This window comes from Astyanax mexicanus, chromosome 3 (assembly GCF_023375975.1).
Source record: "Astyanax mexicanus isolate ESR-SI-001 chromosome 3, AstMex3_surface, whole genome shotgun sequence".
In the NCBI taxonomy this organism is placed as follows: domain Eukaryota; kingdom Metazoa; phylum Chordata; class Actinopteri; order Characiformes; family Acestrorhamphidae; genus Astyanax; species Astyanax mexicanus.
The window spans coordinates 55,871,426-55,898,658 of record NC_064410.1 but is presented as its reverse complement, the minus strand read 5'-3'; the positions used below and the strand labels follow the sequence as shown (position 1 = coordinate 55,898,658).

Sequence of the window (27,233 nt, the reverse complement as noted above, 5' to 3'; positions counted from 1 at the left end):
TTAGAATATATTTTAAGGTATTAGTAATGGTTTTTAAATATCTTCATGGCCTTGCTCCCCTTTATCTTAATGCTATGATTGTTAGGTATGTTCCGGCTAGGTCTTTCAAGTCTTTCCATAGTAATTTACTAGTAGTTCCCAAAAAACTTGGCTGAGATTTGTGGAAGCTGATTTTAGCCATTATGGCCCAAAGCTTTGGAACGCTCTTTCTTGAGGAACTTCGATCCATTTTATCTTTCTCATTTAAAAAAAAAAAGAATATTAAAACATTTTTTCATTTATATGTGTTTATTGTATAATAACTGCAGAGGTTTATTTTTGTATAAAACACTTTGGGTAGCACTTGTGTATAAAAAGTGCTGTATAACTAAAGATTATTATTATTATTATTTTTTTTTTTATCAACAAGATAGAGCAGCTAGGTAGGAGTGTCTAAGGGTGTCCGGATCAGTTGATGAGTCTTTTCTTGGAGCGTTTCTCCTTCTGTTTGGTTTGGTTTAACAGAGGCATAAACCTAAACGCATCAAAATGCACACCAATAAACTATGCAAGCACATTGTCTCCTCTGATTGGTCAGAGCCGTCTGGCATGGGAGCAAGAAAGTAAATATAGCGTGAAGAGTCTGTTTTCCAGCACATATATCTGTGCAGATTAAAGCTGTTTAACACAGAACACTTTTGCTGAAAATTTGCTGCTGCGCTTTCAAACACAGTGTTTTTAATTGGATGTGCAGCGCAGATATACACATAGTAAACAAAGTTGTACGTCTGCAAGCAGTGAATGCAGTACAAACCACATGTATAAACAGCATGGAGCAGCATAGACAGCATTTGTTCATAGCAGTATATTATCTGGCTAATATTTCAGTTGCCCTATCAGCAGATTGACTCAAATAAAATGAGTATTTTTGATAGCTGGGTCGGATCGAGTGCTGGTGTGAAAACGCCCTAAAAGAGTGTGAGTGAAAAGTGGGTGAACACAGTGTTTAAAAACTCCAGCAGCACTGCTGTATCTTGTGCCTACTTGTTTCAGCACAACACACACTAACATATCACCACCATTTCAGTTTCACTATGTGCACCTTGACTATTAATAACTGTGCTCGGAGGCAAATCTGGGATTTCTCGGATCTCAGATCATGTAGTGAGCTGTCACTGACTGATCACTGATGAGCAGTCGCCTGCAAACGCCTGGCAAATATTTGTTATGCTAGATATCTGACCCAGCCGGTGACTGGGAGTCAGGAGCAGCACAGACAGAGAGAACCACAGGACCAAAACACTTCACAAATACATCTTCTACATGGCCAGAGCTGTTTATGGAGATTCTGACCACTTTCTGTTTCCCTGTTATATCAGTGAATTACTGTTAAACTCTAGATCATAGGTCACTAATAGGCGGACCGTGTCCAATAGGCCCAGACGTTGTCCAATGCAGACCCAAACCGATAAACTACTGAGAAGGATTTAATTATGACAGAGTTTATTTAAAGCGGTGGACCTTTTCTTGTCTTTACGGTAAACGTGCTTTACGCGCAGTAAACTCACAGACCAATCACGTGTATTGTAAGATCACCAAATGCTCTCCTCTGCCAATCAGATTGCATGGAGCTCACACAGGCTTAGTAGGCAGTGAGAAGCAGTAGTCAGAGAATAAAGCGAAAAAGGCTTATTCAGATGGTGCGCACCAGAAAAAGAAAGTGAAATACTACATTTATAAAACATACTTACAGTAATAATATTAAATACAATAAAACTGCTGTTTTTAAACAAAGCTGATATTCAGGCCAAGTTCAGTAAACATTTCTCCATATATTGTGCGATTTGTCATTCATGTAATTATCATGACAGACTGAGCTAAATCTAATATAAATAAAATCAAATAGAATAAATATAGCATTTTGCACACATTAATAGACTTGATAAGTTAAATTATTGAGGGTGTTTCCTTTTATTGTATGATGAGTCGATAATGTCATTATTGTGACAGGCCTATTTAAAACAATTCATATTGTTGAAATATACTTAATAGAATTTGTAATTTGTTTGGTCTTTCAGTTGATGATGATATAAAACACTGACAGAACTACTAGGCTTCTTCAGTATACAGGATATAGCACTGAATCATAACACAAGTTAAAAATGACGACAGTAGGGGGCGCCGAGTGGTCCAGCGGTCTAAAGCGCTGTCACTATGAGCGGGAGGATGCAGGTTTGAACCCCAGCTCATGCAGCTTTGCCATCAAGCTGCCGGCACTCAGAGGGAGCAAAATTGGCCCTGCTCCCTCCGGGTGGGTAGATGGCACTCTCTCCCCACATCCCTCCTCGGGTGACAGATTACGCTGCAGCTCTGCAGCACAGGGCGTCTGTGAGCTGATGTATCGGAGCCGAATCACTGCGCTGTCCTCCAAACGTGCTGGCTGCTTGGCAATGCTGCATCGAAAGAAGCGGTGGCTAGCTTCACATGTATCGGAGGAAGCATGTGTTAGTCTTTACTCTCCTGGTGTGTTGGGGCATTACTAGTGATAGGGGGAGTCCTGATGAGTGGGTTGGGTAATTGGCCGTGTAAATTGTGAGGAAAAAATTGAAATAAAATTATAAAAAAAAGAAAAAGACGACGGCCCGGACCACGGCCTCACGAAATTTTCTCTAACTGGACTATACTGAATTCTAATTAAATACCCCTGATCTAGAGGGAGCTCAAAAAAGTTTAGTGTAGCGTAAACCTGCCATAATCGTAACTTAATTTGTTCATTCATTCACAATTACTCTGAAGTTGTGGGACTTTTTGTAGGACTACAACCTCAAAATCGTCCTGATTATCCTGTAGTGTGAGCCAGGCGTTAGTTGGGCCAAACATTAAAGTTCGAGTTGTCTCGTTTGCTGATTCAGCAAACGGCTCAGACAGGGGTCATTCAAGCCAAAAGGCATGAAATGAAAAGTTCAATATCCATTAATTACATCCCCTTTCTCAACATTAAAATGTCAATCTTGTTTTCATCGCAGCCAAACTAATTAAACAAAAAGTGGCTAAAGAGCCCCTGGATAAATCAACCTCCTGATTAAGTTTGGTAATTAACTGTGACTCCCCGCGACCTCTGTCTGACACTGCGTCTGGGTTGCTTTCGCTTTTCTGTTTCTCACACAGAGCACTGGCCTGAGATCAGCCCTGCTCGCTATGGGCCGGCTCAGCTGGGTGAATGTGTCTGGCTGTTTTCCGGGGTGGAGTGTGTTCCCTTGGCCTTGTGCTGCATGGAAGTTAGCGCAGTAACAATAGTCCATTATTTACAATCGCCTCAGTCACGAGAGAGAGAGAGAGAGAGAGAGAGAGAGGCGGAGGACCTGAGGGGAGCTTCTTGTCGCAGCTTAAGACTCCCAGACTACTGCTTATCACATGTGCAGGCATTCACACACATGCTCAGAGATGGATTTCCTTTAATTACAGAGTGTGTTAAAACCAGCGCGCTATTGACTCAGCACACTCCGCTCCAGTGGCCAGTAATGCCGCCACATCCTCCAGAGGGGAATCCAAACAAAGTTCAGTGCAGCAGGCGTATTGACACAAGTGCTGCTGCAGCTGATGAGCTAGCAGTTACACAACCTACTCAGTCTTTTAGCAAAACAACAACACACTACACTGTAAAAAAAATACATTTACATGACATTTAACCAATGCTCTAAAACATATCTACCGTTGTTAGGCCTGTCACTATAGCTGTATTTCTTGGACTATACATTGTGTTTCAGGAAACATGGCAATAAATATAGTATAGTAATTTCCTGGCAAGTATATGCCTCTTGTAAAATGATAATATAATTCATAATAAGGCAACTGCACCCTTTAAAAAAACTTTTAATAACTTCATCTATATTTTAGCCAGTCAATTGCTTTATTATGATATTAAACTGTTTTTATCATCAGTAGCATTAATGACCATCCTATTGTTTATTGCAATCATTTCTGAAACAATTGTAATTGTCTCAGGGCTTTATTCAGGCATTGAAACTGTAATAGAAAGAACATTTTAATATCATCCATCAATTAAACAAAAAAATAAAATACTGTCAGCAAAAATTACAGAGGTCCAAATTATCACACAATAGGTCCACATATTGTACGATAAATTGATCATGTAATTACTGTTATAAGATAAAAGTCAAGTTACATGATTTTTACTTGCAGTTTGACAAAATAAAAAGTGCAATTGTCTTACATTTATCATTAACCAAATACTAGTTTTGTGGATAGTTTGATATTTACTTTTAAATATTTAGCATGCTGTATCTTTTGTGCTAAATAAATTGTACTTTAAATGATGCTTTTATTAGATTTTCGGTACCACATTAAAATAAGGCTCCTTTATAAATGGTTTATAAATTGTTTATAAAGGAGTTTATTAATGCTATTGATTAGGTTATAAATACTTTATAAACCATCAATAAGTAGTTACACATACACATACATAAAAAACAATACAGTGGCCTGTTGTTTGCCAAATAGTGATTTTACATTTATTTATACTTCAGTTAAACCTCATATCTTTCTGGATGCTTATCGTACTTAGTCTGTTTCATCAGTCAGCAGAATTAACATATCTGTTATTAACATTAACCTCCCAGATTAATCTTGGATTCAATGTAATGTATATTAACATAAAATAACATTAATAACTTAACTTGTATATTTTTTATAAGACATGTTAACACTGACTGATTAAAAAATAAACAAAGTAGTATATGTTTGATGTGTTGTAACTATTTAATAATGGTTTATAAACATTTGCAATCTAATTATTAACCATTGATAAACTCTCTTATAGACTGTTTATAAACCCTTTATAAAGGAAATTTATTTTAAAGTGGTGCCGCATTTCCAGTGGAAGCTAAAAACTGACTTGTTTGATTTAGTTTTGTGTAATTAAGTTAAGTTAAGTTTTCACATAGATAAAAGCTGCAGATCCAGGGGTTCATGGACATAGAGAATTGTTTCGCCTGCTGTATGCTAGGACTGCTACGATTAGTCGATATAATTGACAATTTCGATTATTTAAATTTGTCAACTACAAATTTCATTGTCGAATAATCGTTCATTTGTAACAACACTGTATTTCTCAAACTGCTGGAGACAGAAGTTCAATGGGAGATGGGTAAATGTCTCACTCACACAGTTTACACTCAACTTAGTCTGTGTCTCAAAAAGTGCTTTAAAACAACAGCTTACATATTTAGTTACTAAATATGAGTACTTCCCATGTTTAAACAACATATAGACATATAGACGATTAGTCAAATAATCGTTGACTAATCGACTAATCGACTAAACAAACAAAAAAAATCAGTAGATTAGTCGACTACTAAAAAAATCACAAGTTGCAGCTCTACTGCATGCGATCACTCAGGTTTGTGGATGGTGGAGTGGGTGGATGCCAGTATTTCAGGGAGCCTCCGTGTCTATGTTACCTTCTGGCTCTCTCCCTTTAGTTAAGCTGTTATAGTCAGATCTGCTGGAGTCATTAGTTGCACTCTGGGAGTTTTATGTTCAGTGTTTTATGTTCCGTCTGATTCTCTCGTTTGCTGCCAGATTTCTGTAAAGCTGCTTTGTAACAAAATCAGTGGTAAAACGCTTTATATAAATCAATTTGAGATTAATTTGTAATTTATCTTAGACATACTGAAATATGAGTTTTTAGTCATATTGCCAACCTCTACATTCCACCACCTGTAAAGTATAGCATAGACTCAATACATGACAACAAGTGTGAAATCAAAAGCACCCCAGAAGGAGCAGCCCTGTATCACCAGAGTGTGAACGCAGAGCTCGTAGCTGAAGCTCTGGGGCCTCTGGGGACTGAGTTTCAGCTGTTACAGGGCTATGGAGAGGTGGGTCCCTGGAGGGACTTGTTGCTGCTCCTCTGGAATGTAAGGCCTGCTGCTTATCAGTCTGGTTCTCGGAGGAGCTCCGAGTTTCTACTGCAGGCCACCGCTCCCCGCCAGCTCTGCACACAAATACACCCTTCCTTTTGGACTCCTTCCCTTTATTTACTTTGGACTGTTCATTTCGCTACATCAAACATTTCAACCAGGCTCCACCTTTACTGGGTGAAGAGGCTGTTCTACTTCAGAGGTCTTCCAATCTGGATCTCTAATCCAAACACAAGCACAGTACTGGATTTCACAAGCACAATTCCTGGCAGTTTGAATGAATGGCGAATGGACACGATTGGGTACTTTAGGATCACACCTGCTGTCTACTAGCGCATCTCAAAAAAATAGATTATATTATATATTATATTCTATCTATTATAGAATATAATATAGATTTATTACACACAGAGTGATCTATTTTAAGCGTGTATTTCTTTTATGGTTGATGATTATGGCTTACAGCCAATGAAAACCCAAAAATCAGTGTCTCAGTGAAAATTAGTATATGAAATCTGCATCTCCATAAAAGTTGTCAGTAGCAGAGGGAAGCATGAAGTGCTGTAAGATATTGTGGGAAAACAAAACTGCACTGACTTGATAATAAAACACAGTGGATCAACACCAGCAGATGACATGTCTCTCCAAACCATACAGCACTTCATGCTTCTCTCTGCTGACAACTTTTAATTAAGATGCGGATTTCATTTTCCAGCAGGATTTTACACATTGCGCAACTTGCCAAAAGTACCAATTGATCTTAAATAATATAGTAATTCTCAGTCTGCCACAGAGAATGTAGTGTTGTTACTTCTACACTGTACTCTAAAACCTCACATGATGCAATAGAAAAAAAAAACACTTTTGCTCTAATAATGAATATGAGTATGAAACTTTAGTTGAGGTCTAGGATTCTACAGTCTTATTACTTTTACTCTTGTATACTTGAGGATAGTTCTTAAAATATTTCAGATTGACTGACCTTCATTTCTTAACTCATTCAGACCCTTGTAGTTTCTTTTTTTTATGTTTTTGTTGCACAGAACACTAATTGAGACCTGTTGTCCATCAGAACAGTTCATAAAAATGCCAATAAGACAGTAACTTAGCAAGTCAGTCATTAGAGCAAATTAGCAAATTTTATCACATTTAGGAATAAAAATTTAGTTAATTGGATTTATTTGTATACATTTAATGTTAGTACAGTAGTGTCTTATTTTGTGTGCATTACAGACAGCATTCTTATATTTTTCTATCACTGGGACATAATTCAGGTCTAAAAGGGTTAAGGTATTTTTTTTTTCTTTACTTAGTTGAGTAGTTCTTGCTATAATATAGATTAGAACATTACTCATATAGAGCTATTCACTGTATACCTGTAACTCTACCTCTTCACTACTTTACAACTGATGCTCTCAAACACATTAAGAGGCAAGAAACTCCAGTAATTAACTCTTGACGAGTTCAGCACAGCTGTTAACTGAAAACTGAACATTCCAGGTGACTCTACCTCATAAAACTGACTGAGAAAATCCATCCAAGCCAAGATGTGAAAAGCTGTCATCTAAGCAAGAGTTTGAAGAATCTAAAATATAAAATATATTCAGGTTGTTTAAAGAAAATTTTGACTTAATAACACCATATGTCTTTCAGACTTTAGTATTAATGTACAATGCGGAACATTTTAAAATAATGAAAAAAAAAAAAACACTGAATATAAAGTGTGCCCAAACTTTTGACTGGTACTGTATATAAGAGCAAAAGTAAGCAGAAAGAAATGAAGAGAGACTAAGAACAAGGCAGACAGGAGAAAGAACAGAGACAGGAGAAACGTAAAAAAAAAAAGAGATTGTGTATAAGTTATGCTTTCCTTAGAAGAGCGAGAGACAGATAGAGACTGAGACACAGAAAGAAAGATGACACCAAGTGCTAAGCGTTGGCACCCGGATGCATCAAAAGCTGCTACCTTATAGTTAAAAAAGCTTCTTTGGCTTCAAGAGTGTCTTGGCAAGGATAGAGATGGGAGAAGACAAGACAGTCATTTATATAAAGGATAATAGGAAGTGCCAAGCCATCGATCTCCTCGCTGGAATGTTGGAAAACGCCTAGCGTTGGGGTAGAGGAGGGTATATCTATCTTGGGTCACATGTTGGAAGAAAAAAAAAACTGAGGAATTTGATTTCTTCCAGTGCTGCTACAGTGCTAGGAAGGCCCAAAAATAATATCAGAGTATGTTAGAGTATTCTGTGATGATTAAAAACTATATACTAGTGCATCTCAAAAAATTTGAATATCATTGAAAAGTTACTTTCAATAATAAAAGTTGTTTCAATAATTCAATTAAAAAAATGTGACACTCATATAATATATAGATAATCCTTTTTATTTTTTTATTACTGATAATTTTGGCTAGTGAAAACCCAGTCAGTGTTTTAGAAAATTAAAATATTATATAAGACAATATTATACAACTGAAACTTTTGACATTGTGGTTAGTGTGCCAAGTCCTGCTGGAAAATGAAATCCACAAGCAGCAGAGGGAAGTATGAATTGCTGTAAGATTTTCCAGGAAAACACTGCACTGACTTTACATTTGATAATAAAACACAGTGGCCTAACACATTTTGAGGGCCCTCAGAATTCAGCCAATTAAGTGTGGAGCTACTTTAAGCTTGTTAATGGTGTAAATTTAACATTTTATTTGCATGGGTAACACTATGCCCCTATCAGTAGCATTGTAGGCCTGTTGGGAGCATCAGCTAAAAGCGCTGTATGTTGATATGGCAATGTTGTTTCAACGTCATACGTTCAACCTTTAATAAACCATAGCTCACTAAAATTAGAAAATCCTCTGGTTAACAAAGTGTTACAATAAACTTACATCACTGCAGTAAACCACCACTACCAATCTTATTACTGAACATCTGGTCTTAAAAACACTAAAACCGTAAAACTAAAAGAACATGAACATGGTGTTAAATTAAAAAGCAGTTACTGCAAATAGAAGTAAAACACTGTTTCATTCCTCCATCAAACCGTTTTTAGAAATTATATGGTGATGAAATGTAAAATGGTGATTTAAAAGGCAGAAGGTTAAGGACATTAGGTTGACTTAACGTTAAAATTTAGACGTTAGCACAACCATTTGCCATTAAATGTTGATTCAATGTAGTTTCAACGTCAAAACAACAACAGACATTACTTTAGTCAACCACATTCAACGTTAAAGGCCGGTTGTTTGCCAGCTGGGTTTCACACCAGATTTCTCATTTAAGTCTTAAGAAGAAGACAAAATGTGCTTAACTGTTATTAATCACAGAATATTACTGTGATTAATCAGATTATTTTTTTAAATGATTGACACCACTATTTATTACTGTCATAATATATTGTGCACATCCCTTAGGGAGGCTCAGTAAGACTTTCCTCAACTGAATTCCTCAATTTTTCCTTTTATTTGCCGGTGTGTACTTGTGTTAGCGGTCCTCCTGATGGAATGTTTGCGTAAGCTGAAAGCTGTGTTTCGGCGGATGGTGGGGTGCTGCCTCTGACAATACAATCCAGCACTGACAGGCACCATGTGGAGAGGGGATAAGCCTTGTTGGATTGTCACTTTGGAGAGTCCCTCTGTTTGAGCTAAGCCCTTACACTGTCTTTGCACATTCTGAAAAAGAATAGCCATTACTCTTCCCTCTCTCTCTCTCTCTCTCTCTCTCTCTGTCTCTCTTGCTCTGTAACTCACTCTCTCTCTGTTTGGCTCTGTCTCTGTATCTCTCTCTCCTTTTTCATGGATGCTTTCACTGGCCTCCAACCAAAGTGTGTTCCTGCCTTGGCGAGGATGGCTCTCAACTGTTGAAACACAACTGGGCCAAATTCTTAAGAAACCACATTTAGCAGGAAAGAGACTGACTGTCCGCAAACATATCTCGTCCTCTTAAAACCCAAGTGTTACAAAATGACAAGACCCAGATGAGCTCCAGCCCTGCAGATCCAGACACCATTGTTAATGGGACGAAAAAAAAAAAACAGCCGAGGAACAAAAGAATGACAGAAAAGCACTTGTACAACACATACACAAACTGACAAAGCAAACGGTATAGTTAAAATCAAACTTCCATTTGATATATTTCTGCATTTCCAACCTGCAACACATTCCAAAAAACTTAGAACTTTGTAACTTGTTGCCATAACACAACAGTGACAGAGTCTGGCTTTTGGGCCTGTTTGCTGATAACAGTCTGGATGGTCCCTTTAGTCTTTGGTCCAGCGTCTGTGTCTTTTAAAAATAGCTGTCCAGAGAAGTTGATGCTACTTCTAGACATGGTGAACATAAGGCTTGTGTTGGGTACAGTAGTAAAGTTGTAAGTGGTATTAGTGAATATAGTAACTCTGTATTGTAGTAGAGAAGTGGACGGAGCTTCTGGTCATGGTGAACATAAGGCTTGTGTTGGGTACAGTAGTAAAGTTGTAAGTGGTATTAGTGAATATAGTAACTCTGTATTGTAGTAGAGAAGTGGGCGGAGCTTCTGGACATGGTGAACATAAGGCTTGTGTTGTGTACAGTAGTAAAGTTGTAAGTGGTATTAGTGAATATAGTAACTCTGTATTGTAGTAGAGAAGTGGACGGAGCTTCTGGTCATGGTGAACATAAGGCTTGTGTTGGGTACAGTAGTAAAGTTGTAAGTGGTATTAGTGAATATAGTAACTCTGTATTGTAGTAGAGAAGTGGGCGGAGCTTCTGGACATGGTGAACATAAGGCTTGTGTTGGGTACAGTAAAGTTGTTTGTTTCTTTGATTTTACCAAATTAAAAACCTCTGGAATATAATCAAGAGGAAGATGGATGATCAACCCAAGCTGAACTGCTGTAATTTTTGCATCAGGAGTAAAGGCATAAAGTTATCCAAAAGCAGTGTGTAAGACTGTTGGAGGAGAACATGATGCCAAGATGCATGAAAACTGTGATTAAAAACCAGGGTTATTCCACCAAATATTGATTTCTAAACTCCTAAAGCTTTATAAATATAAACTTGTTTTCTTTGCATTATTTGAGGTCTGAAAGCTTGGTCAGAATTTTGGATTAGAACTTCTCAACAACATTTTTTTTGCTGTTTGGCAGCTAAGCAGATTATCTAAAAAAAAACCTACAGAGATCAGATTGCGTATAGTTAGTAGTAAGCACAATGGAATTACAAAGCAATCTGTTCAGAGCAATAGGCTATTTCCCCTTGTTTTCTTCATCCATTCAAACTGTCCTCAGAACAGTGATACAGGTCGGCGCTGCCAGGAAGCGTTTAAATGGATTATTAGTCATGAAAGCCGGGAAATCTTGACATACATGACCATAAACGTCAAAACTCCAAAGCAGGCCCAGAGGCATGTAGCTGCTGGTGGGAAGGGGGCACAGTTCTTGAGTTTCCAATCTTTATATTGGTTTTGACTTTTTTGTGCGTGATCTGACTTTTTTTTTTACAGGATTACATTACAGCTGTATTACATAACTCTCATACTGTACAAACCTGCCTCCTGATTTAGTTTCAGCAATATATCAAACAGCAGGACTCTCCATGCTCTGGTGTAGGACTAGTTAGAATCTGGATACCAATCTTAAGATCGTAAAATTTTCATTATTCCATGGGCGTCGCCCCTTTTAAATCTGAGAGGGGCGTGTCCACTTCACATTTCATAATTATGCGTTTGGATCCCTGCCATATTTAACATAAAATATGATGTAGCTTTGTTGAATTTCCCTTTTTTTTTTAAATAAAGTTTCATAGGAAATTCTACAAGTTTATTTGTGCTCACACACTTTAATTCAATAATGTCAGTTGAGATATCTTTTTATTTGGTGCAAGGTAATTGGTTTAGTGACCTGTCAGTCAAAAGCCTAAACTGAATAGTGGACAGGGTTAGGAGCAGTGTTGGGAACAGAGAGAGAGAGTGAGTGTGCCCAAAACATGTCCAAAATGTGGCTAGCAGACAATTAAACCACCTGTGTGACACTTTAAAGCATCTTTAATGAGGTAAATTGTGTTTCTGTTCGCATATATGCTTGCTAACTCAGCAGGGCTAACATATTAAATGTAGCTGTTTGCTTAGGAAAGCTTCATTTTGTAAACACAGGAAAAGGACAGTGTTTCTGGAGAGTCCAGTGGACTGCACAGAGCTAGAGTTGCTGACAAGGGAGCTGCGCCTCACTTCACATTTGTAGGTACAATTAGATGTTTAACAATCTGTTAAAAATACACCAGAATGCAGCATCTACTTGCATCTATGTAATAAAAAATGCCCCTGACTTCCTTGCTTGATTTTCACTACTGGGGCTCCGGGTCAGGTTTCAATGTTAGATTTGTGCCCAAAACATGTACAAAATGTGGCAAGCAGACAATTAAACCACATGTGTGGGACTTTAAATCATCTTTAATGAAGTAAATTGTGTTTCTGTTCACATCTGTTCATATATGCTAGCTATTATAGTAGGGTGTGTGTGTTGAAATGTGGTTAAAAGTATGCTTAGCTGAGCTTAATTGTGTAAACACAGGACAAGGACAGTGTTTCATGAGAGTCCAGTGATCTCGACAGAGCTAGAGCTGCTGACAAGGGAGCTGTGCCTGAGTATCTATCTATCTATCTATCTATCTATCTATCTATCTATCTATCTATCTATCTATCTATAAAACACAATGCAGGAAATTGCATCTACTTCATTATAAATGCCTCTGACCTCTTTGCCTTATTCCCAAAACTGGGACCCCAGGCCAGGTTTCAGTGGTGAAAATAGTAACCAGCTCCAGTCGAGGTCCTATTCACTTTATTACATTACATTACATTACATTACATTTGGCAGACGCTTTTGTCCAAAGCGACTTACAATAGTCAAGTACAATGTAAAATAAGTTTAAAGGTAAAACATCTTTGGATAGGGATAAAAGGAGGTCAAAGGGGAATAATAGGATAGAGGAGTGAAGGAGGGGAAGAAGGAAATGAGGTTAGAAGTAGTTAGTGTGTTAGAGGTGTTAAGAGAGTAAGTGCTCTTTGAAGAGCTCTGTCTTCAGGAGTTTCTTAAAGATAGTGAGAGATTCTCCTGATCTGGTAGTAGAAGGTAGTTAGTTAGAGGTGTTAGGAGAGTAAGTGCTCTTTGAAGAGCTCTGTCTTCAGGAGTTTCTTAAAGATAGTGAGAGATTCTCCTGATCTGGTAGTGGAAGGTAGTTTGTTCCACCATTGGGGAACTCTGTATGAGAACAGTCTGGATTGCTTTGTGTGAGTGTTTGTTTGGTAAAGCGAGGCGACGTTCGTTGGAGGAGCGCAGCGGCCGGGAGGTAGCGTAAGCCTTCAGGAGCGAGTGCAGGTAGGAAGGAGCCTGTTCTGTCATCACCTTGTAGGCGATAGTAAGAGCTTTGAATTTGATGCGAGCATCAACTGGTAGCCAATGGAGCTCAATGAGCAGCGGGGTGACATGTGCCCGTTTTGGCTGGTTGAAGACCAGACGTGCTGCTGCGTTCTGGATCATCTGGAGTGGTTTTACTACACAGGCCGGGAGGCCAGTTAGCAGGGCATTGCAGTAGTCGAGGCGTGAGATGACGACCGCTTGCACCAGGAGTTGGGTGGCCTGTTGCGTCAAGAACGGTCTAATTTTTCGGATGTTATAGAGCGCAAAGCGGCAGGACCGAGCAACTGAGGCCACATGGTGCGTGAAGGAGAGTTGGTCATCAACCAGAACACCCAGGTTCTTAGCAACCTTTGTCGGTGAGAGAGAGAGAGAGTCGATACTTATAGAGAAGTTGAAAAGATGGTTTTGCTGGTATAACCAGAAGTTCAGTCTTTGAGAAATTTAATTGAAGGTGATGCTCCTTCATCCATGAGGATATGTCAGAGAGACACGACGATATCCGTGCAGAGATTGAGTGATCTTCAGGTGAGAACGACAGGTATAGCTGGGTGTCATCAGCAAAGCAATGGTAGGAAAATCCGTGTGAGCGGACAACCTGACCAAGAGAGGTGGTGTATATGGAGAAGAGAAGGGGTCCCAGTACCGAACCTTGGGGAACCCCAGTGGATAAGGAGCGGGCTGAGGACAGCTGTCCTTGCCACGACACCTTGAACGAGCGCCCAGAGAGGTACGATCTGAACCATGACAGCACATTGTCTGCGATCCACATTTTTGAGAGTATAGTTAGGAGAAAGTCATGGTTGATTGTGTCAAATGCGGCCGAGAGGTCCAGCAGAATGAGCACTGAGGACTGACCTGCAGCTCTGGCAGTTTTCAACGCTTCAGTCACAGACAACAGAGCCGTCTCGGTAGAGTGTCCTTTTTTGAACCCAGATCGGTTCTGGTCCAGAAGGTCATTCTGGGAGAGGAAGCCAGAGACCTGATTTAGAACTGCAGGAACTGGGTCAAGCGGACACGTAAATTGGGTCCACTTTATGGATAAGACATAATCAGGAATCTTCTCCGAGGCAAATTTTCACCTCACTGACTCAAATTACAATCACAGAGTCACTGATCTCAAGCCTGCACTCATTAGAAGATGCATTATACACTACATTTATGCATTATTCATTCTGTACAGCCCCGATACCCCTCTGTTCTGGTAAAATTCACAGTGTCCCTGACTGGGATTTGTGTCTACAAAAGCAAAAACCGAGTTGTTCGCTAGTCGGCACGATGGCAGCGAGCCAGTGTGGTTTTCTGGGGGTGGCCATGTCAACTTTCAACAAAGCAGCATTACAGACTTCCTGTCCACCAACTCCCTAAAGCCTTCAAGCAAAGCAGCATTCATGTCCAATCACAATATGACTAGAATGCCTTTCCTGCAAACTCTGGGCCTAATGATTTTGGCTGGTTAACTGAAAATGAATGAGGTCTCTTTGGAAGGATCGTTCCCATCTAAACGACAGTTCTCAATTGTTCAAAAGCTGTTTTAATACTTGAATTGTGTCTAGACTATGAATCCCCTTCATAAATACCGATGGGAGGACATTAAATCTGAACAAACTGTGCCAAGAGGAGCCAGGCAGCTTTAATTACAACCCAAATAGATTACCGTAATTTACAGACTATAAGGCGCAGACTAAAATCCTTTAAAGTATTATAAGGCGCGCTATCAATGAACACCTATTTTCTGTTCTATTTTTAAACATAAGGCACGCCGGATTATAAGCCACACTTTAAACAACAATAGTAAGGAACAGGGGTGTCGCCATGTTTCCCTTCTAAATCAGCAGATCTCGCCACTGGTAAACAAAACTTTAATTCTTCAAAAAAAAATCTTTAAAAGTGAAACAAGCACTGAATGTTAATCTACACAGATTTCTCTCCTGAAAATATTTTATCTGGGTGAGTAAAGTGCTTCTGTTTATTTACAGTAAGCTTAGATTTCCAATACTTTCCACAGCGTGGTTAGCAGCAGCGCTAGGCACCATTAGAGCGCTTAGCGCTAGTAAATGACACCCGATAGCTCTACACTGAGAAACCCTGAGTGTTCCAGTAAGCCAGGGCACTATCAGCTAGGGGTTCGTCCCATGTAGCTTGTTTTAACATGATAAACACGCAGCTACAGTCCAATATATTTACCTCTGAACGGTGAAAGGCCTAGTGCTGCGGTTAGCAGCTAATGCAAATACTGCTGCAGCCTGGAAAAACTTTACTGAAACTCCATTATAAACCTTTACTTCAGCAGAATGGCTTTACTGCTCCTACAATCTGACCGGACTGTCGATTTGTTGGAAAAATGTAAGGATTTTAAATGCTCCTTGTAGTGTGAAAACTATAGCAATCTTAAATTATATTCCGACAAATCCTGCAAGCACCCCCCTAAGATATATATTTTTAGCTGTCTTTTAACACATGGACTTATGTCAAATTGTTCACCAAAACTGATTGAATTACTTAAGTTATATAAAATAGTCTTTCTCAACATATTAGTACCAATCAAATGTTAGTACACACTAAAATTGTCTACATTGTAAATTAATTCTAAGGTCATCTAAACTATGATTGAACACATAAGGAATCATGTAGTAACTTAAAAGAGTTAAAAAAAAGCTTGTATATGGGGTGTTGTTAACTTGTGGTTTTTGATATTATACCATAGTCTTTACACATCTAACATTTTACACATATCTAACATCCTTCACAAATGATGATGCCATAATCCTATAGTAGTGTATGAATGGGCACTGTAGCATTCAACCAACAGAAAGACACTCTCAGCAGCAAAGTAAGTAACTTGTTCTTACAGCCTACAACACTAAAGCCCAAGCAAGACCTATAATTTAATACAACTTGCAAGTAACCAAATATAAATAGCCAGAGGAAAGACTATACACTGATTGTGAACAATGGAGGACAGACATTCCAAGTTTGCAAATCAATGAGGAAGATGTAAGTTGCACTGCCCAAATATAAGGCATGTAAATTAATAAGCATGTGGCCAATGAAAGTAGTTGTGGGCGTGTCCATGCCAAATTATACCATGTGTGTGGGAGTTTGAATACAAATGAATATGACTGTTTCTACGAGAAAGTAAAATAAAGCTAAACGCAAATTTATTTGGGCACAAAAATACGACATATTCATTTTGTAGATGCAAAACGTAACTGAATAGTTACATACAAGCGTATTTTATGCATTTAAAATCAAAGCCCAGTCTTATAAGCATGCCTTATCAGTATAGTAAATCTTTATATAATGGCATCACAGCTCAGGCTGGGTTATGTCTCTGCAGAAAGGCAGTTCTCGTGTTCTCATAGCCCGTGCCAGTGCTTTTCTAATGGGGATTGGCTGATACTCTACAGCTGAGTTCAGAGTCTGCCATGGACCCTCCTTTAGCGTGGAGAAATCCTCTCAGGGCCCAGAAGCAAGGGAGACACAAGAGGCAAGGCCAGGTCCCTCATGAAGAGCAGGAGAGGAGCTGCCTTTCCTCATTTAGAGCATCAGCAGCTTCTCCCAGCAGGCAGGCTTGGTTTAAATACTGTTTGCTGGAGAACATAAGGGTGAAGAACTGCATTTTTAAAGTCATTTTGCCAGTACATAAAAGTAAGAAACCATGACTTCCAACACTTTTTACAGAAACAGAGCTGTAAAACACGTTAATATACAGGTGTTGGACAATGAAACTGAAACACCTGGTTTTAGACCACAATAATTTATTGTGGTGACGGACAGTTCTGGAGGAAACAGGAGTTGAGGTGCACATTGAATTCTGCCGTGATTTGATCAGCCGTGGTTTTATGTTTTTTAGATACAATCCAGGTTAGCACCCGAACATCCCTTTCAGACAGCTTCCTCTTACAGTGTCCACAGTTAATCCTGTTGGATGTGGTTGATCCTTCTTGGTGGTATGCTGAAATTACCCTGGATACCGTGGCTCTTGATACATCACAAAGACTTGCTGTCTTGGTCACAGATGCTCCAGCAAGACGTGCACCAACAATTAGTCCTCTTTTGAACTCTGGTATGTCACCCCTAATGTTGTGTGCATTGCAGTATTGCAACATTTTGAGCAAAACTGTGCTCTTATCCTGCTAATTGAACCTTCACACTCTGCTCTTACTGGTGCAATGTGCAATTAATGAAGATTGGCCACCAGGCTGCTCCAATTTAGGCACGAAACCTCCCACACTAAAATGACAGGTGTTTCAGTTTCATTGTCCAACCCCTGTATATATCCCCATCCCGCTACCAAATGCCCAAGAAAGTGATCACCAGGCTTAGGCTAAACAAACATTCACAAAAAGCAATCCAGACAGTTCTCATACAGAGTTCCCCAGTGGTGGAACACACGACTGAACCTTCCACTACAAGATCAGGAGTGTCTCTCACTATCTTTAATAAACTCCTGAAGACAGAGCTCTTCAAAGAGCACTTACTCTCCTAACACCTCTAACTAACTAATCTAACTACTTCTAACCTCATTTCCTTCTTCCCCACACCATGGCTCCCTTCCATGGGGTGTTTCATCGTATTTTATATAATGGTTGTTTGCCTAGCTAACATTTTGTTGGCTATAGGAGCAAGTTACCATCTTCTGTACTGTTAATTGTGACACATTGCAGGCAATGCACTGAAAACTGCAGTGTTTTAATATATTACAATGTTTTTAATAATATTAGTTTAACAACACATTTTTTTTTGCATTAATTGTTAACACTGTGAAGGAGTTTATGGTAAAATGAACTCCAGCTGAGAGCTGTATTTTACTCTAGATGGAATAAATATTTTAACTCCTACAACAGTTCAGATTTAACTCCTGAACCGAGCTAAAAGGCCAACTCCCAGAAAAGAGTTACTCTGTTATAGAGTGCATTCGATGGTCACGAATTTACACTTGACTCTTAGGGAGTTTATTAAAAAAAAACAAAAAACAGAATTTGCTGTGTACTTTCTTCCTCTATCCTACTATTTTCCTTTGACCCCTTTAGGCCCTGTCTAAAAATGTTTTTTTTTACCTTGAACTTTTATTACTCTATGTACATCCTTATTGGACAAAAGCGTCTGCCAAAAGTAATGTAATGTATTAAAACAGTTTCTCCAGTTTCTGTCTTATCTTTGTGGTTTTACACAACTCAAAATTGATTATTGGTAAAACCACCATTAGTGAGGTGGGAAAACAGAATGTTCTTGTACACAAACTGACATTTTCAAATTATCAACATAATCAATCACATAGATCAGGCTTTGCTTATAATTTGCGCTGTTTTATCAATACTAATAAATCTGTGGAGCTTTAATAATCAGCCGATATTATCAGACAACCAATACATCCGTCAGGCCCCTAGTGTCCAGCACAAGCTGAAGTCTGTTCAGAAACAGAGGAGCAGGAAACAGCAGAACAAAACTGAAGGCCTTGGCTCTGTCCCATGAAAGGGATGTGGACCCCGCAGCCCAACAGGCTGACTGACCGCTGTAGCGTCCTCCCACTCACTGTGCCCCGGACCGCTCCAATAACAAGAATTCCCTCACACAGCCGAGGAGACAAAAGAGCTGGACCCATCCGCCTCGGCCCCGCCCCCTCGCAGCTGCACAGCACGTCTTTCAGAGGCTCTGGAGCTCAGCTCAATGCCAAAGACGTCATACGCGTATTAGTAATTCACATTATGTACATAATAATAACTCTTACAGGGAGGTGCTGACCATTGTATACATACACACATTAACACACCCACACACACATTTATACAGTATATAACCCATTATAAAAATGTGGGTACATTTCCAGTATGGAAAGATTTGACTCATTAGTCAACTATGCTATTATTAACCCTTGTGTGGTGTTCATATTTTTGTTACTCGTTTACTTTGTTACTTGTATTTAATTCAGCAAAATTAAGCAATTTTACATTAAAATGCTTTACACATGCTTGCTTCACCTAAATTGCAAGCAATATAAACAGCTTACATGGTTAATATTTGCCCTTTACCTTTCTTATGTTACATTTCTTTCAAAAAGTGCTACTCTTTTTTTTATTAGTTTTTTAATAAAATGTAAAAGAAAATGATTTAAACTCAAGATATGAGTAGAACATTTGTTTAGTTTCAAATTTACAAATGAAGCAATGTTTATTAGCCCTTGGCCAAACATACTGTATGTAATATAAATGTGTGTGTGGGGGGCGGGGGGGGGGGGGGGTGTACAGTGTGTGTTTATCGAAAATGTGTTTTGATATATGTTTTTCACAAAAAATGAGCCAATGCCAATGAGTTTGAGTTAGAAAAAATATTTTTTTAGTATCATTTGATGAAAAATGAAAACGGGTCCCACAGACCCGAACACCACACAAGGGTTAAACTGTTTAAACCATTTAAACCAAAACAGGAATTGAAATTGCCAAAAGTATCACCAATCAAAATCACTGAACTCAGGTGTTCCTAAGTCATCTATATAGCCCCTAGTCATGCCTCACATCACCAACTGCAATGCACACAAAAGTGGATACTTTTGGCAATATACTGTGTGTTATATTTAATCAGATAATATTCTGTGCATAAATATACATTAAACAATATTTAAATGTTAAGAATATATTATTGCAACAGAATAAAGGTTTTATTCAATATAAATATAACAGTTACAAAAAAAAATCTGTTTTATTTATTATTTGTCTATTTTGTAAACAACAATGACTTGACCATTGTACACACACACACACACACACAGCCCTTTGCAGAACTGCGAGTATATTGAAAGTTAACAAAGTGAAGATTTCACGCTATTTTGTGTCAACACCTGCATGCCTCCTCTAGATTCCACACGGCACGTCTAAAAACAGAATTTGTTTTATTAAATTTGCACATTCACTCCATATCACAATAAAAGATTAGACCAATAATTAATATACCATTTATCCTCAACAATTTATAAAAACAAAAGAATAGAATTAGCACATTAGATTCTACAGAAAATAGTTACTCTGTGCATCTGATTTAATATTGGCTTCTGGAGCTAGCACAAATAAATTAATATTAGCTAATGAATATTAGACTTAAATTTGAGGTTAAGGTTGAATATAAGAATCAGGAGGTGGGACAGTCAATAATGTTTGGGTGAAGAATCCTTTAGTAAATAAAAGTGGTGTCAATCGATTAAAAAATTTGATCTGAATAATCTGAATGCGTTTTCAGTGGGACGTGCAGTGCAGATGTGAGCAGTGAACGCAGCACATACTGCACATGTAAACAGCATGGAGCAGCAGAGACAGCGGTGTTTGTTCAGAGCAGTGTATTATCTGGCTAATGTATCAAATTAAACTGCACCGAATTAGCAGTTTAGCTTAATTAAAAATAAGTATATTCGATAGCTGCATCAGATCAAGACCAGATTACGTTCTCACCACAAACGAACCAATAGAAAAAAATAAAATCTGCATATTGGGTGGGGGCAGAGCAGATTACGGTGGAAGTTGGGGTCAAACTTGGTAATAATAACTCAAAGAATTACTGATTCCAAATTAATTGCATGCATTAATGCTTTAACGTTGACAGCCCTACTAAATACACTTTGTTTAACCCTTGTGTGGTGTTCGGGTCTGTGAGACTCGTTTTCATTTTTCATCAAATGATACAAAAAAAATATTTTTTCTAACTCAAACTCATTGGCATTGGTTCATTTTTTGTGAAAAACATATATCAAAACACATTTTCGATAAACACACACTGTACACCCCCCCCCCCCCCCCTACACATTTATATTACATACAGTATGCTTGGCCAAGGGCTAATAAACGTTGTTTCATTTGTAAATTTGAAACTAAGCAAATTTTCTACTCATATCTTGAGTTTAATTCATTTTCTTTTACATTTTATTAAAAAACTAATAAAAAAAAAGAGTAGCACTTTTTGAAAGAAATGTAACATAAGAAAGGTAAAGGGCAAATATTAACCATGCAAGCTGTTTATATTGCTTGCAATTTAGGTGAAGCAAGCATGTGTAAAGAATTTTAATGTAAAATTGCTTAATTTTGCTGAATTAAATACAAGTAACAAAGTAAACAAGTAACAAAAACATGAACACCACACAAGGGTTAAAGGATAACATACTGTATACTAATGTATATTACTAGTTTTATTATTATTATTATTCTAAACAGACTCAATAAAGATTGCTCTTTGGTAAAATAAAAGTTTTATGTGGGAGATGTAAATGCAAATATGCTACCAATTCTACAAAGACACACACACACACACACACACACACATACACATAAAATAGAAAAGCAAAAGAAAGCAAAAGCCTGTTTTAATATATTTTATTCTGGGGCGTAGTAAGAAATGAACACAAACCTGACTACCAATAAATCTCCTGGCAGTTTTATTAATTCCAGAATGATAGTTTATAAAGTCCTACACCCTTCTCTTTTCAGGCTTGATTTAAAGTTTGACAAAAAGCTAATGTGGCCTTAATGGGCTAGTAAATCAAATTTTCATACTCTTCTATACAGGCTGCAAATTAAATGATACAGCAGTCACTCGGAGAAGGGCCCCGTCGACGTGTCTGAGAAGCAAGAGCCTCATCAGCTAACGCCAGAGCCTAATTCAATTCTGTCCAAGGCAGATTAAACACAAATTGTCTTATCTGATGAAAATGTTCTGGAGCAGCGAGGGCTGTCCTGTCTGATTTGTGTGCTGAGGGTCTGTGTGAGTGATGGTGGTGGTGATGGTGGTGATGGTGAAGAAGATGATGGTGATGAGGAACATATTGAGAATGAGCTTGTTGTATAACTCTCTCCACAAACAGACATCAGTCTGTCCTGTGTCGTGCCATCAAAGCCAGGCTCAGCAGTTCTGCCAGCTCTGTGCCTCCACTGGAAGGCTTTGATATGCAAAAGGCCGAAGTCTGGGTCATCCTTGGGTCATCTGCACGCTCTCTGTGCCACGCTGACGGAGAGGGTTGCTTCATATCTCTTCTACTGTGCGGCAAACAGGACAAGAACAACATACAGAAGATTGGGGTCCTTTAAACCACTTTAAACAGGGCACAATGCTTTATTTCACCAGTAGATTTCACCAATGGACTTTAGTATCAACATATCAGACTTTCTCTTGCAAAACTATCTGTTAGCATTAAAGCTAACCAGCTCCAACCTTGCAGAGGATTGTTGCTCTAACCCTACTCTTAGCATTGCAACTAAACTACCCCAACACTGCTCAGGTAGGCTGTTGGCATCATGGCTACCATATTTTTTGGATTATAAGGTTCACTATCAATTAACATCTATTTTCTGGTCTGTTTTATACATGAGGTGCACCAGATTATAAAGCGCACCAGATTATTTGTCTACATCAAAGTGAGCAAGGGTGTCGTCAAGTTTATTCACAGTAAGCTTAGAGTTCCAATAATTTGTCTAAGGGTGAGTTTTCAATGAAGTTTCTCCAGCACTAAGGCTGGGTGCAACAGCATTAGCTGCTAACCGAAGTCATCCAATAGCACCAGACTGAGGAACCCTGAGTGTTCCAGTAACCCAGGGCGCTATCAGCTAGCAGCTCGTCCCACGTAGCTTGTTTTAACCCTGCCAAGCCCTGCTGCAGTTTCTTTTAGCTATAACAGAGCTCTAACACTGTCAAGCCTGGCTGTTAGCACAGTGGCTAACCCTCTCCAATCCTGTGGATCATGGGTGCTCTCCCTGGTAACAATATTGGTTTCCTGTTCCAAATATATTGCTAAATTCTAAATGAATACGATCAGCATTTCGTTATATGAATTGATGTATAAAATATTGGTTTCTTTGGTGGAGGAATATTTGTACAGTAGGTTTAATTTCCGTATGTTTCATCTTGCACTTTACTACATTGCACGGTGCAGTGTGGGCAATTATGGTCTTGTCTCTTGGGAGGGCCTACGTTTCTACAGAGTGGGACTCAAGCACACAAGTGACACACAAGCACACAAAGCCAGACAAATACAAATAGTCCTTTTTTTCATCAACGTGAAACGGTCTGGTTCGCAAACCTAATTTTAAACCAGTTTGCTGTGTTTACACTTACAAAAGTAGTTTCAGGAACCAGGAATGTTCATTTGCAGTGGGAATCAAAGAAAGCTAGGTTCTTCAGCATGAACCATGTTTACTGCCACTGTTCAACAACCTCTATTGATGACGTATGATGTGACGTTTTGATGATTCCACTAAATCTAAACGAAACTGGTTCAAGAACCAGATTTCTTTTGGTGTAAATGCGCTGAAACAGGGGGCATGGCTTCATTCACTATTTCAAACTCCTTTACACCAATACATCTCTAATATAAATGAGCAACTGTTGGATTTAACTCCTTCAAATGATCACAATGACTGAAGTTTGCCTGTAGGTTCAGGGGAAATGGTCCTATCCTATCTCGGGAGTGTCCTCAATGCCCACCACTCTGCTCTACTGACCCAGTTTTTCAGTTCTGAATAATTCAGGATGATCTAGAGGTGCTGTGGCAGGAACGTGTACGCCACTGCCGCTCCTCCAGCACCAAGACAGAGTACTTAAAGATTGAGAAGGTCCTGAATTCATCAAAGTCAAACCGCTGTGAGTGCACTGAGCTATGGATCACATGAATAAATCAGGCTACTTCCTGCATGCTGTGGATTTTTAATATAGACTCTTCCATATTAAAAGTTCATCCAACAAACTACAGCAATGAAAAGATGAAAATTGAAGCTTGTTTTCAATACAATTGACCAAGTAACTCATTTGGATGCAGATAAATGTATAGAAGTATTAAATATGTCATGTGCACAATTTCATTATATGGGCAAAAAGTGTTGCACTGAAAAAAATGATGAGTAAAATTAACTTTAAAAAAGTTTCGCAACTTTCTGCATTTGCTTTTTCTTAGTAAATTTAATTTCAGATAAAGTTAAGTAACTTCAGCTCGGTTTCAAGACTTAAATGTTACATGGAGTAAATAAGTGAACTGAACTTCAGTCAATTCTGTCTTTTAGTAAACTTTACTTAATTTCTGCATACAATATTACCTAATTACAATTACTTAATGTATACAATATATATATATTATAATTCCTGAAATATTAATATTTTTAGTTGAAACACACATATTACACTGTCTCAACACATGGATGGCATGTAATACATTCAAGAATGAGTACAAAGAGTTGATCCTGCTTTTGTTGAAATAACTGTCTCTACTGTACAGAGCATTGCTGTGAGGATTTGATTGCATTCACTGACAAAAGTGTAATAATTAGGTCAGAACCTCCCAACTCATCTCAAAAGTATTGGATGAAGCACCATCATTCCAAGGATCACAGTTCCTAAGATCTACAACTCAATACTGTGGGCTATATACCCATTTAACTACTGTATATTCACTATATTTGTGTTGGACACAGATGGAATCTCTTCTCTGTCTTTCACTCATCCATGCAGTGAAAACACACATACTCTTACACTTTTGTCAATCATGGGTTTATATGAATTAAATAATTCAAATGATGATCAATTCAAATAAAAAAACGATGTTTTAAACCCAGCCTTAATTTATATGCTATTATCATCTATACCAGAGGTCACTAATAGGTGGACCGCGGCCCGGGTCCGGACCCAAACCCAGACGTTGTCCAATGCAGACCCAAAAGGATTCAATTCTGTCAGAGTTTATTTAAAGAGCCAGAACTTTTCTAGTCTTTACGGTATAACTTTACGTGCTTTGCGCCACAGTAAACTCACAGTAAACCAATCACATGTGCTGTAAGACCACCAAATGCTCTCCTCTGCCAATCAGATCTGTGCAGATGCGGGAGGGCGGAGCCACACAGGAGAAGTACACAGTGAGAAACAGCAGTCGGAGAATAAAGCGAGAAAGGCTGATTCAGATGGTGCCCACCAGAAAAAGAAAATGAAATACTAAATTTATAAAACATACATAACAGTAATAATATTAAATACAATAAAACTGCTATTTTTAAACAAAGCTGATATTCAGCATAAGATCAGCAAACATTTATCCATATATTGTGTGATTTGTCATTCATGTAATTACCATGACAGACAATAATCTAATCTAATATAATAATAATAATATTAGATTAATAATAATAATAATAATTAATAATAATAAAAATAATCTAATATATTATATAATAATCTAATTTAATTTAATCTAAATAAACTCAAATAGAAGTATAGCATTTTGAAACACATTTTACATACAGATTCACATGAATAGACCCGAAAATAAATTATTGAGGGTTTTTCCACTTATTTTATGAAAAGTCGATAATGTAATTATTGTGACAGGCCTATTTAAAACAATAAATATTGTTGAAATATAATGAATAGTAGGGGTGGGCTCTAAAATAATATCACGATATTTCAGGGTATTTTTGCGATAACGATATATTTGGCAATATAGGAAAACTAAAATAATTCATTCATTTCAGGAATATAGTATGATAGTATAACAGAATAATCATAATGTAGCAAAATAAATAATATAGCATAAAATAATATAATGCAGCAAATAATATTGCAGAATATTTAGTGCATGCATATAAACTGCAACTAAAACAATTATACAATAAATACACCTAAAGCTTCACAGTAAATAATAGACTACTTTTAAGACAGAACAGCCCTATTATCACGATATGGATTTTTAATAGCATGATATTTCTGTGTCACGATATATTGTATACGATATAATATTGCCCACCCCTACTGAATAGTATTTGTAATTTGTTTTGTCTTTCAGTCGTTGGTGACATAAAACACTGACAGAACTACTAGGCTTCTTTAGTATATGGGATATAACACTGAATCATCACACAAGTTAAAAATGGCGACGGTCCGGACCATGGCCTGACGAAATGTCCTCTAACTGGACCAAACTGAATTCTAATTAAATACCCCTGATCTATACAGTGCACATCATTGTTATATTAATATCACTAAGTGTTATCCACTCCAAAAGTTTTCTGGACCTGGATTTGCCACCTCTGACCCGGTCCTACATGGTGGTCCATCAGACCAAGCTCATCCACTCACCAGCTGGAACTCGCTCCTGCGTCCGTACGCCTCCTGAATGCCCGAGTCGCCCCACAGCGCCTGCAGGGCGGGAACGTACAGCTGGAAGGTGCACACCTCCACCGATTTGCCCGGCTTGTTTTCGAAGGACATCACGAACATACCGTGCTTCTCGTTCTCCGAGTTCTGCCAGGAGACCCCCAGCTTGTCCCGGGCATCCACCAACACCCGCATGCCCTGCAACAGACGAGGAAGCGCAGTAAATGCATTAGTCATCGAGAAGTCATGTCCGTTTGCCTCAACACGCATCTTTTACACAGCAGCTCCGGGCTTCTGCTGTAAAAACGGGACGGGTAATTAGCCTAGTTTTCCATGACTCTGCAAATATAGAGGAGAGCTGGAGAGCAGGAACTTTTAGAAACTTAAATGATGTCACTAAGTTTGAAAAATCTGTTAAACACTTAAAATAATCAAATTAAACATAATAAAATCCAATCAAAAGAGCAATAATCTCAATCCATCAATCAAAGGCTGCAGTGATTAGTCAACAATGTGGATGATGATGTTTATGGATAATGCATTAATCTGTTTATGAGGTGTGCTTACATAAAAAGGCGCTCTATAAAGCTCCATAATGCTCCATAATGCCGGTATAATACGCGCTGCCAGTCCAACAGATTGCAACACAGCGCAGAAACTGTTTGAGGCAATAAGCCTTCTGTTGTTTTGATGCACCATAAAAGTAGAAATTGCTGGTTGAGCAGATGGAGCTGTGATTGAAGGCAGCTGCAATGTGAGACTAACCAAAGAAGGCCTGATAGATAGATTAGTTCAGCCACTCATTAACAG

General features: G+C 38.3%; 1 protein-coding gene across 1 annotated transcript in view; it reads right to left on the bottom strand.

Annotated features, from left to right (window-relative positions):
* The window catches only part of gna12a (guanine nucleotide binding protein (G protein) alpha 12a), a 78,744-nt gene that overhangs the window by 29,292 nt on the left and 22,219 nt on the right, over positions 1–27,233 (bottom strand). The window contains exon 2 of the mRNA XM_007247801.4: positions 26,406–26,621. Coding sequence (XP_007247863.2) covers positions 26,406–26,621 — 216 coding nt within the window. The remainder of the gene's footprint in view (positions 1–26,405; positions 26,622–27,233) is intronic.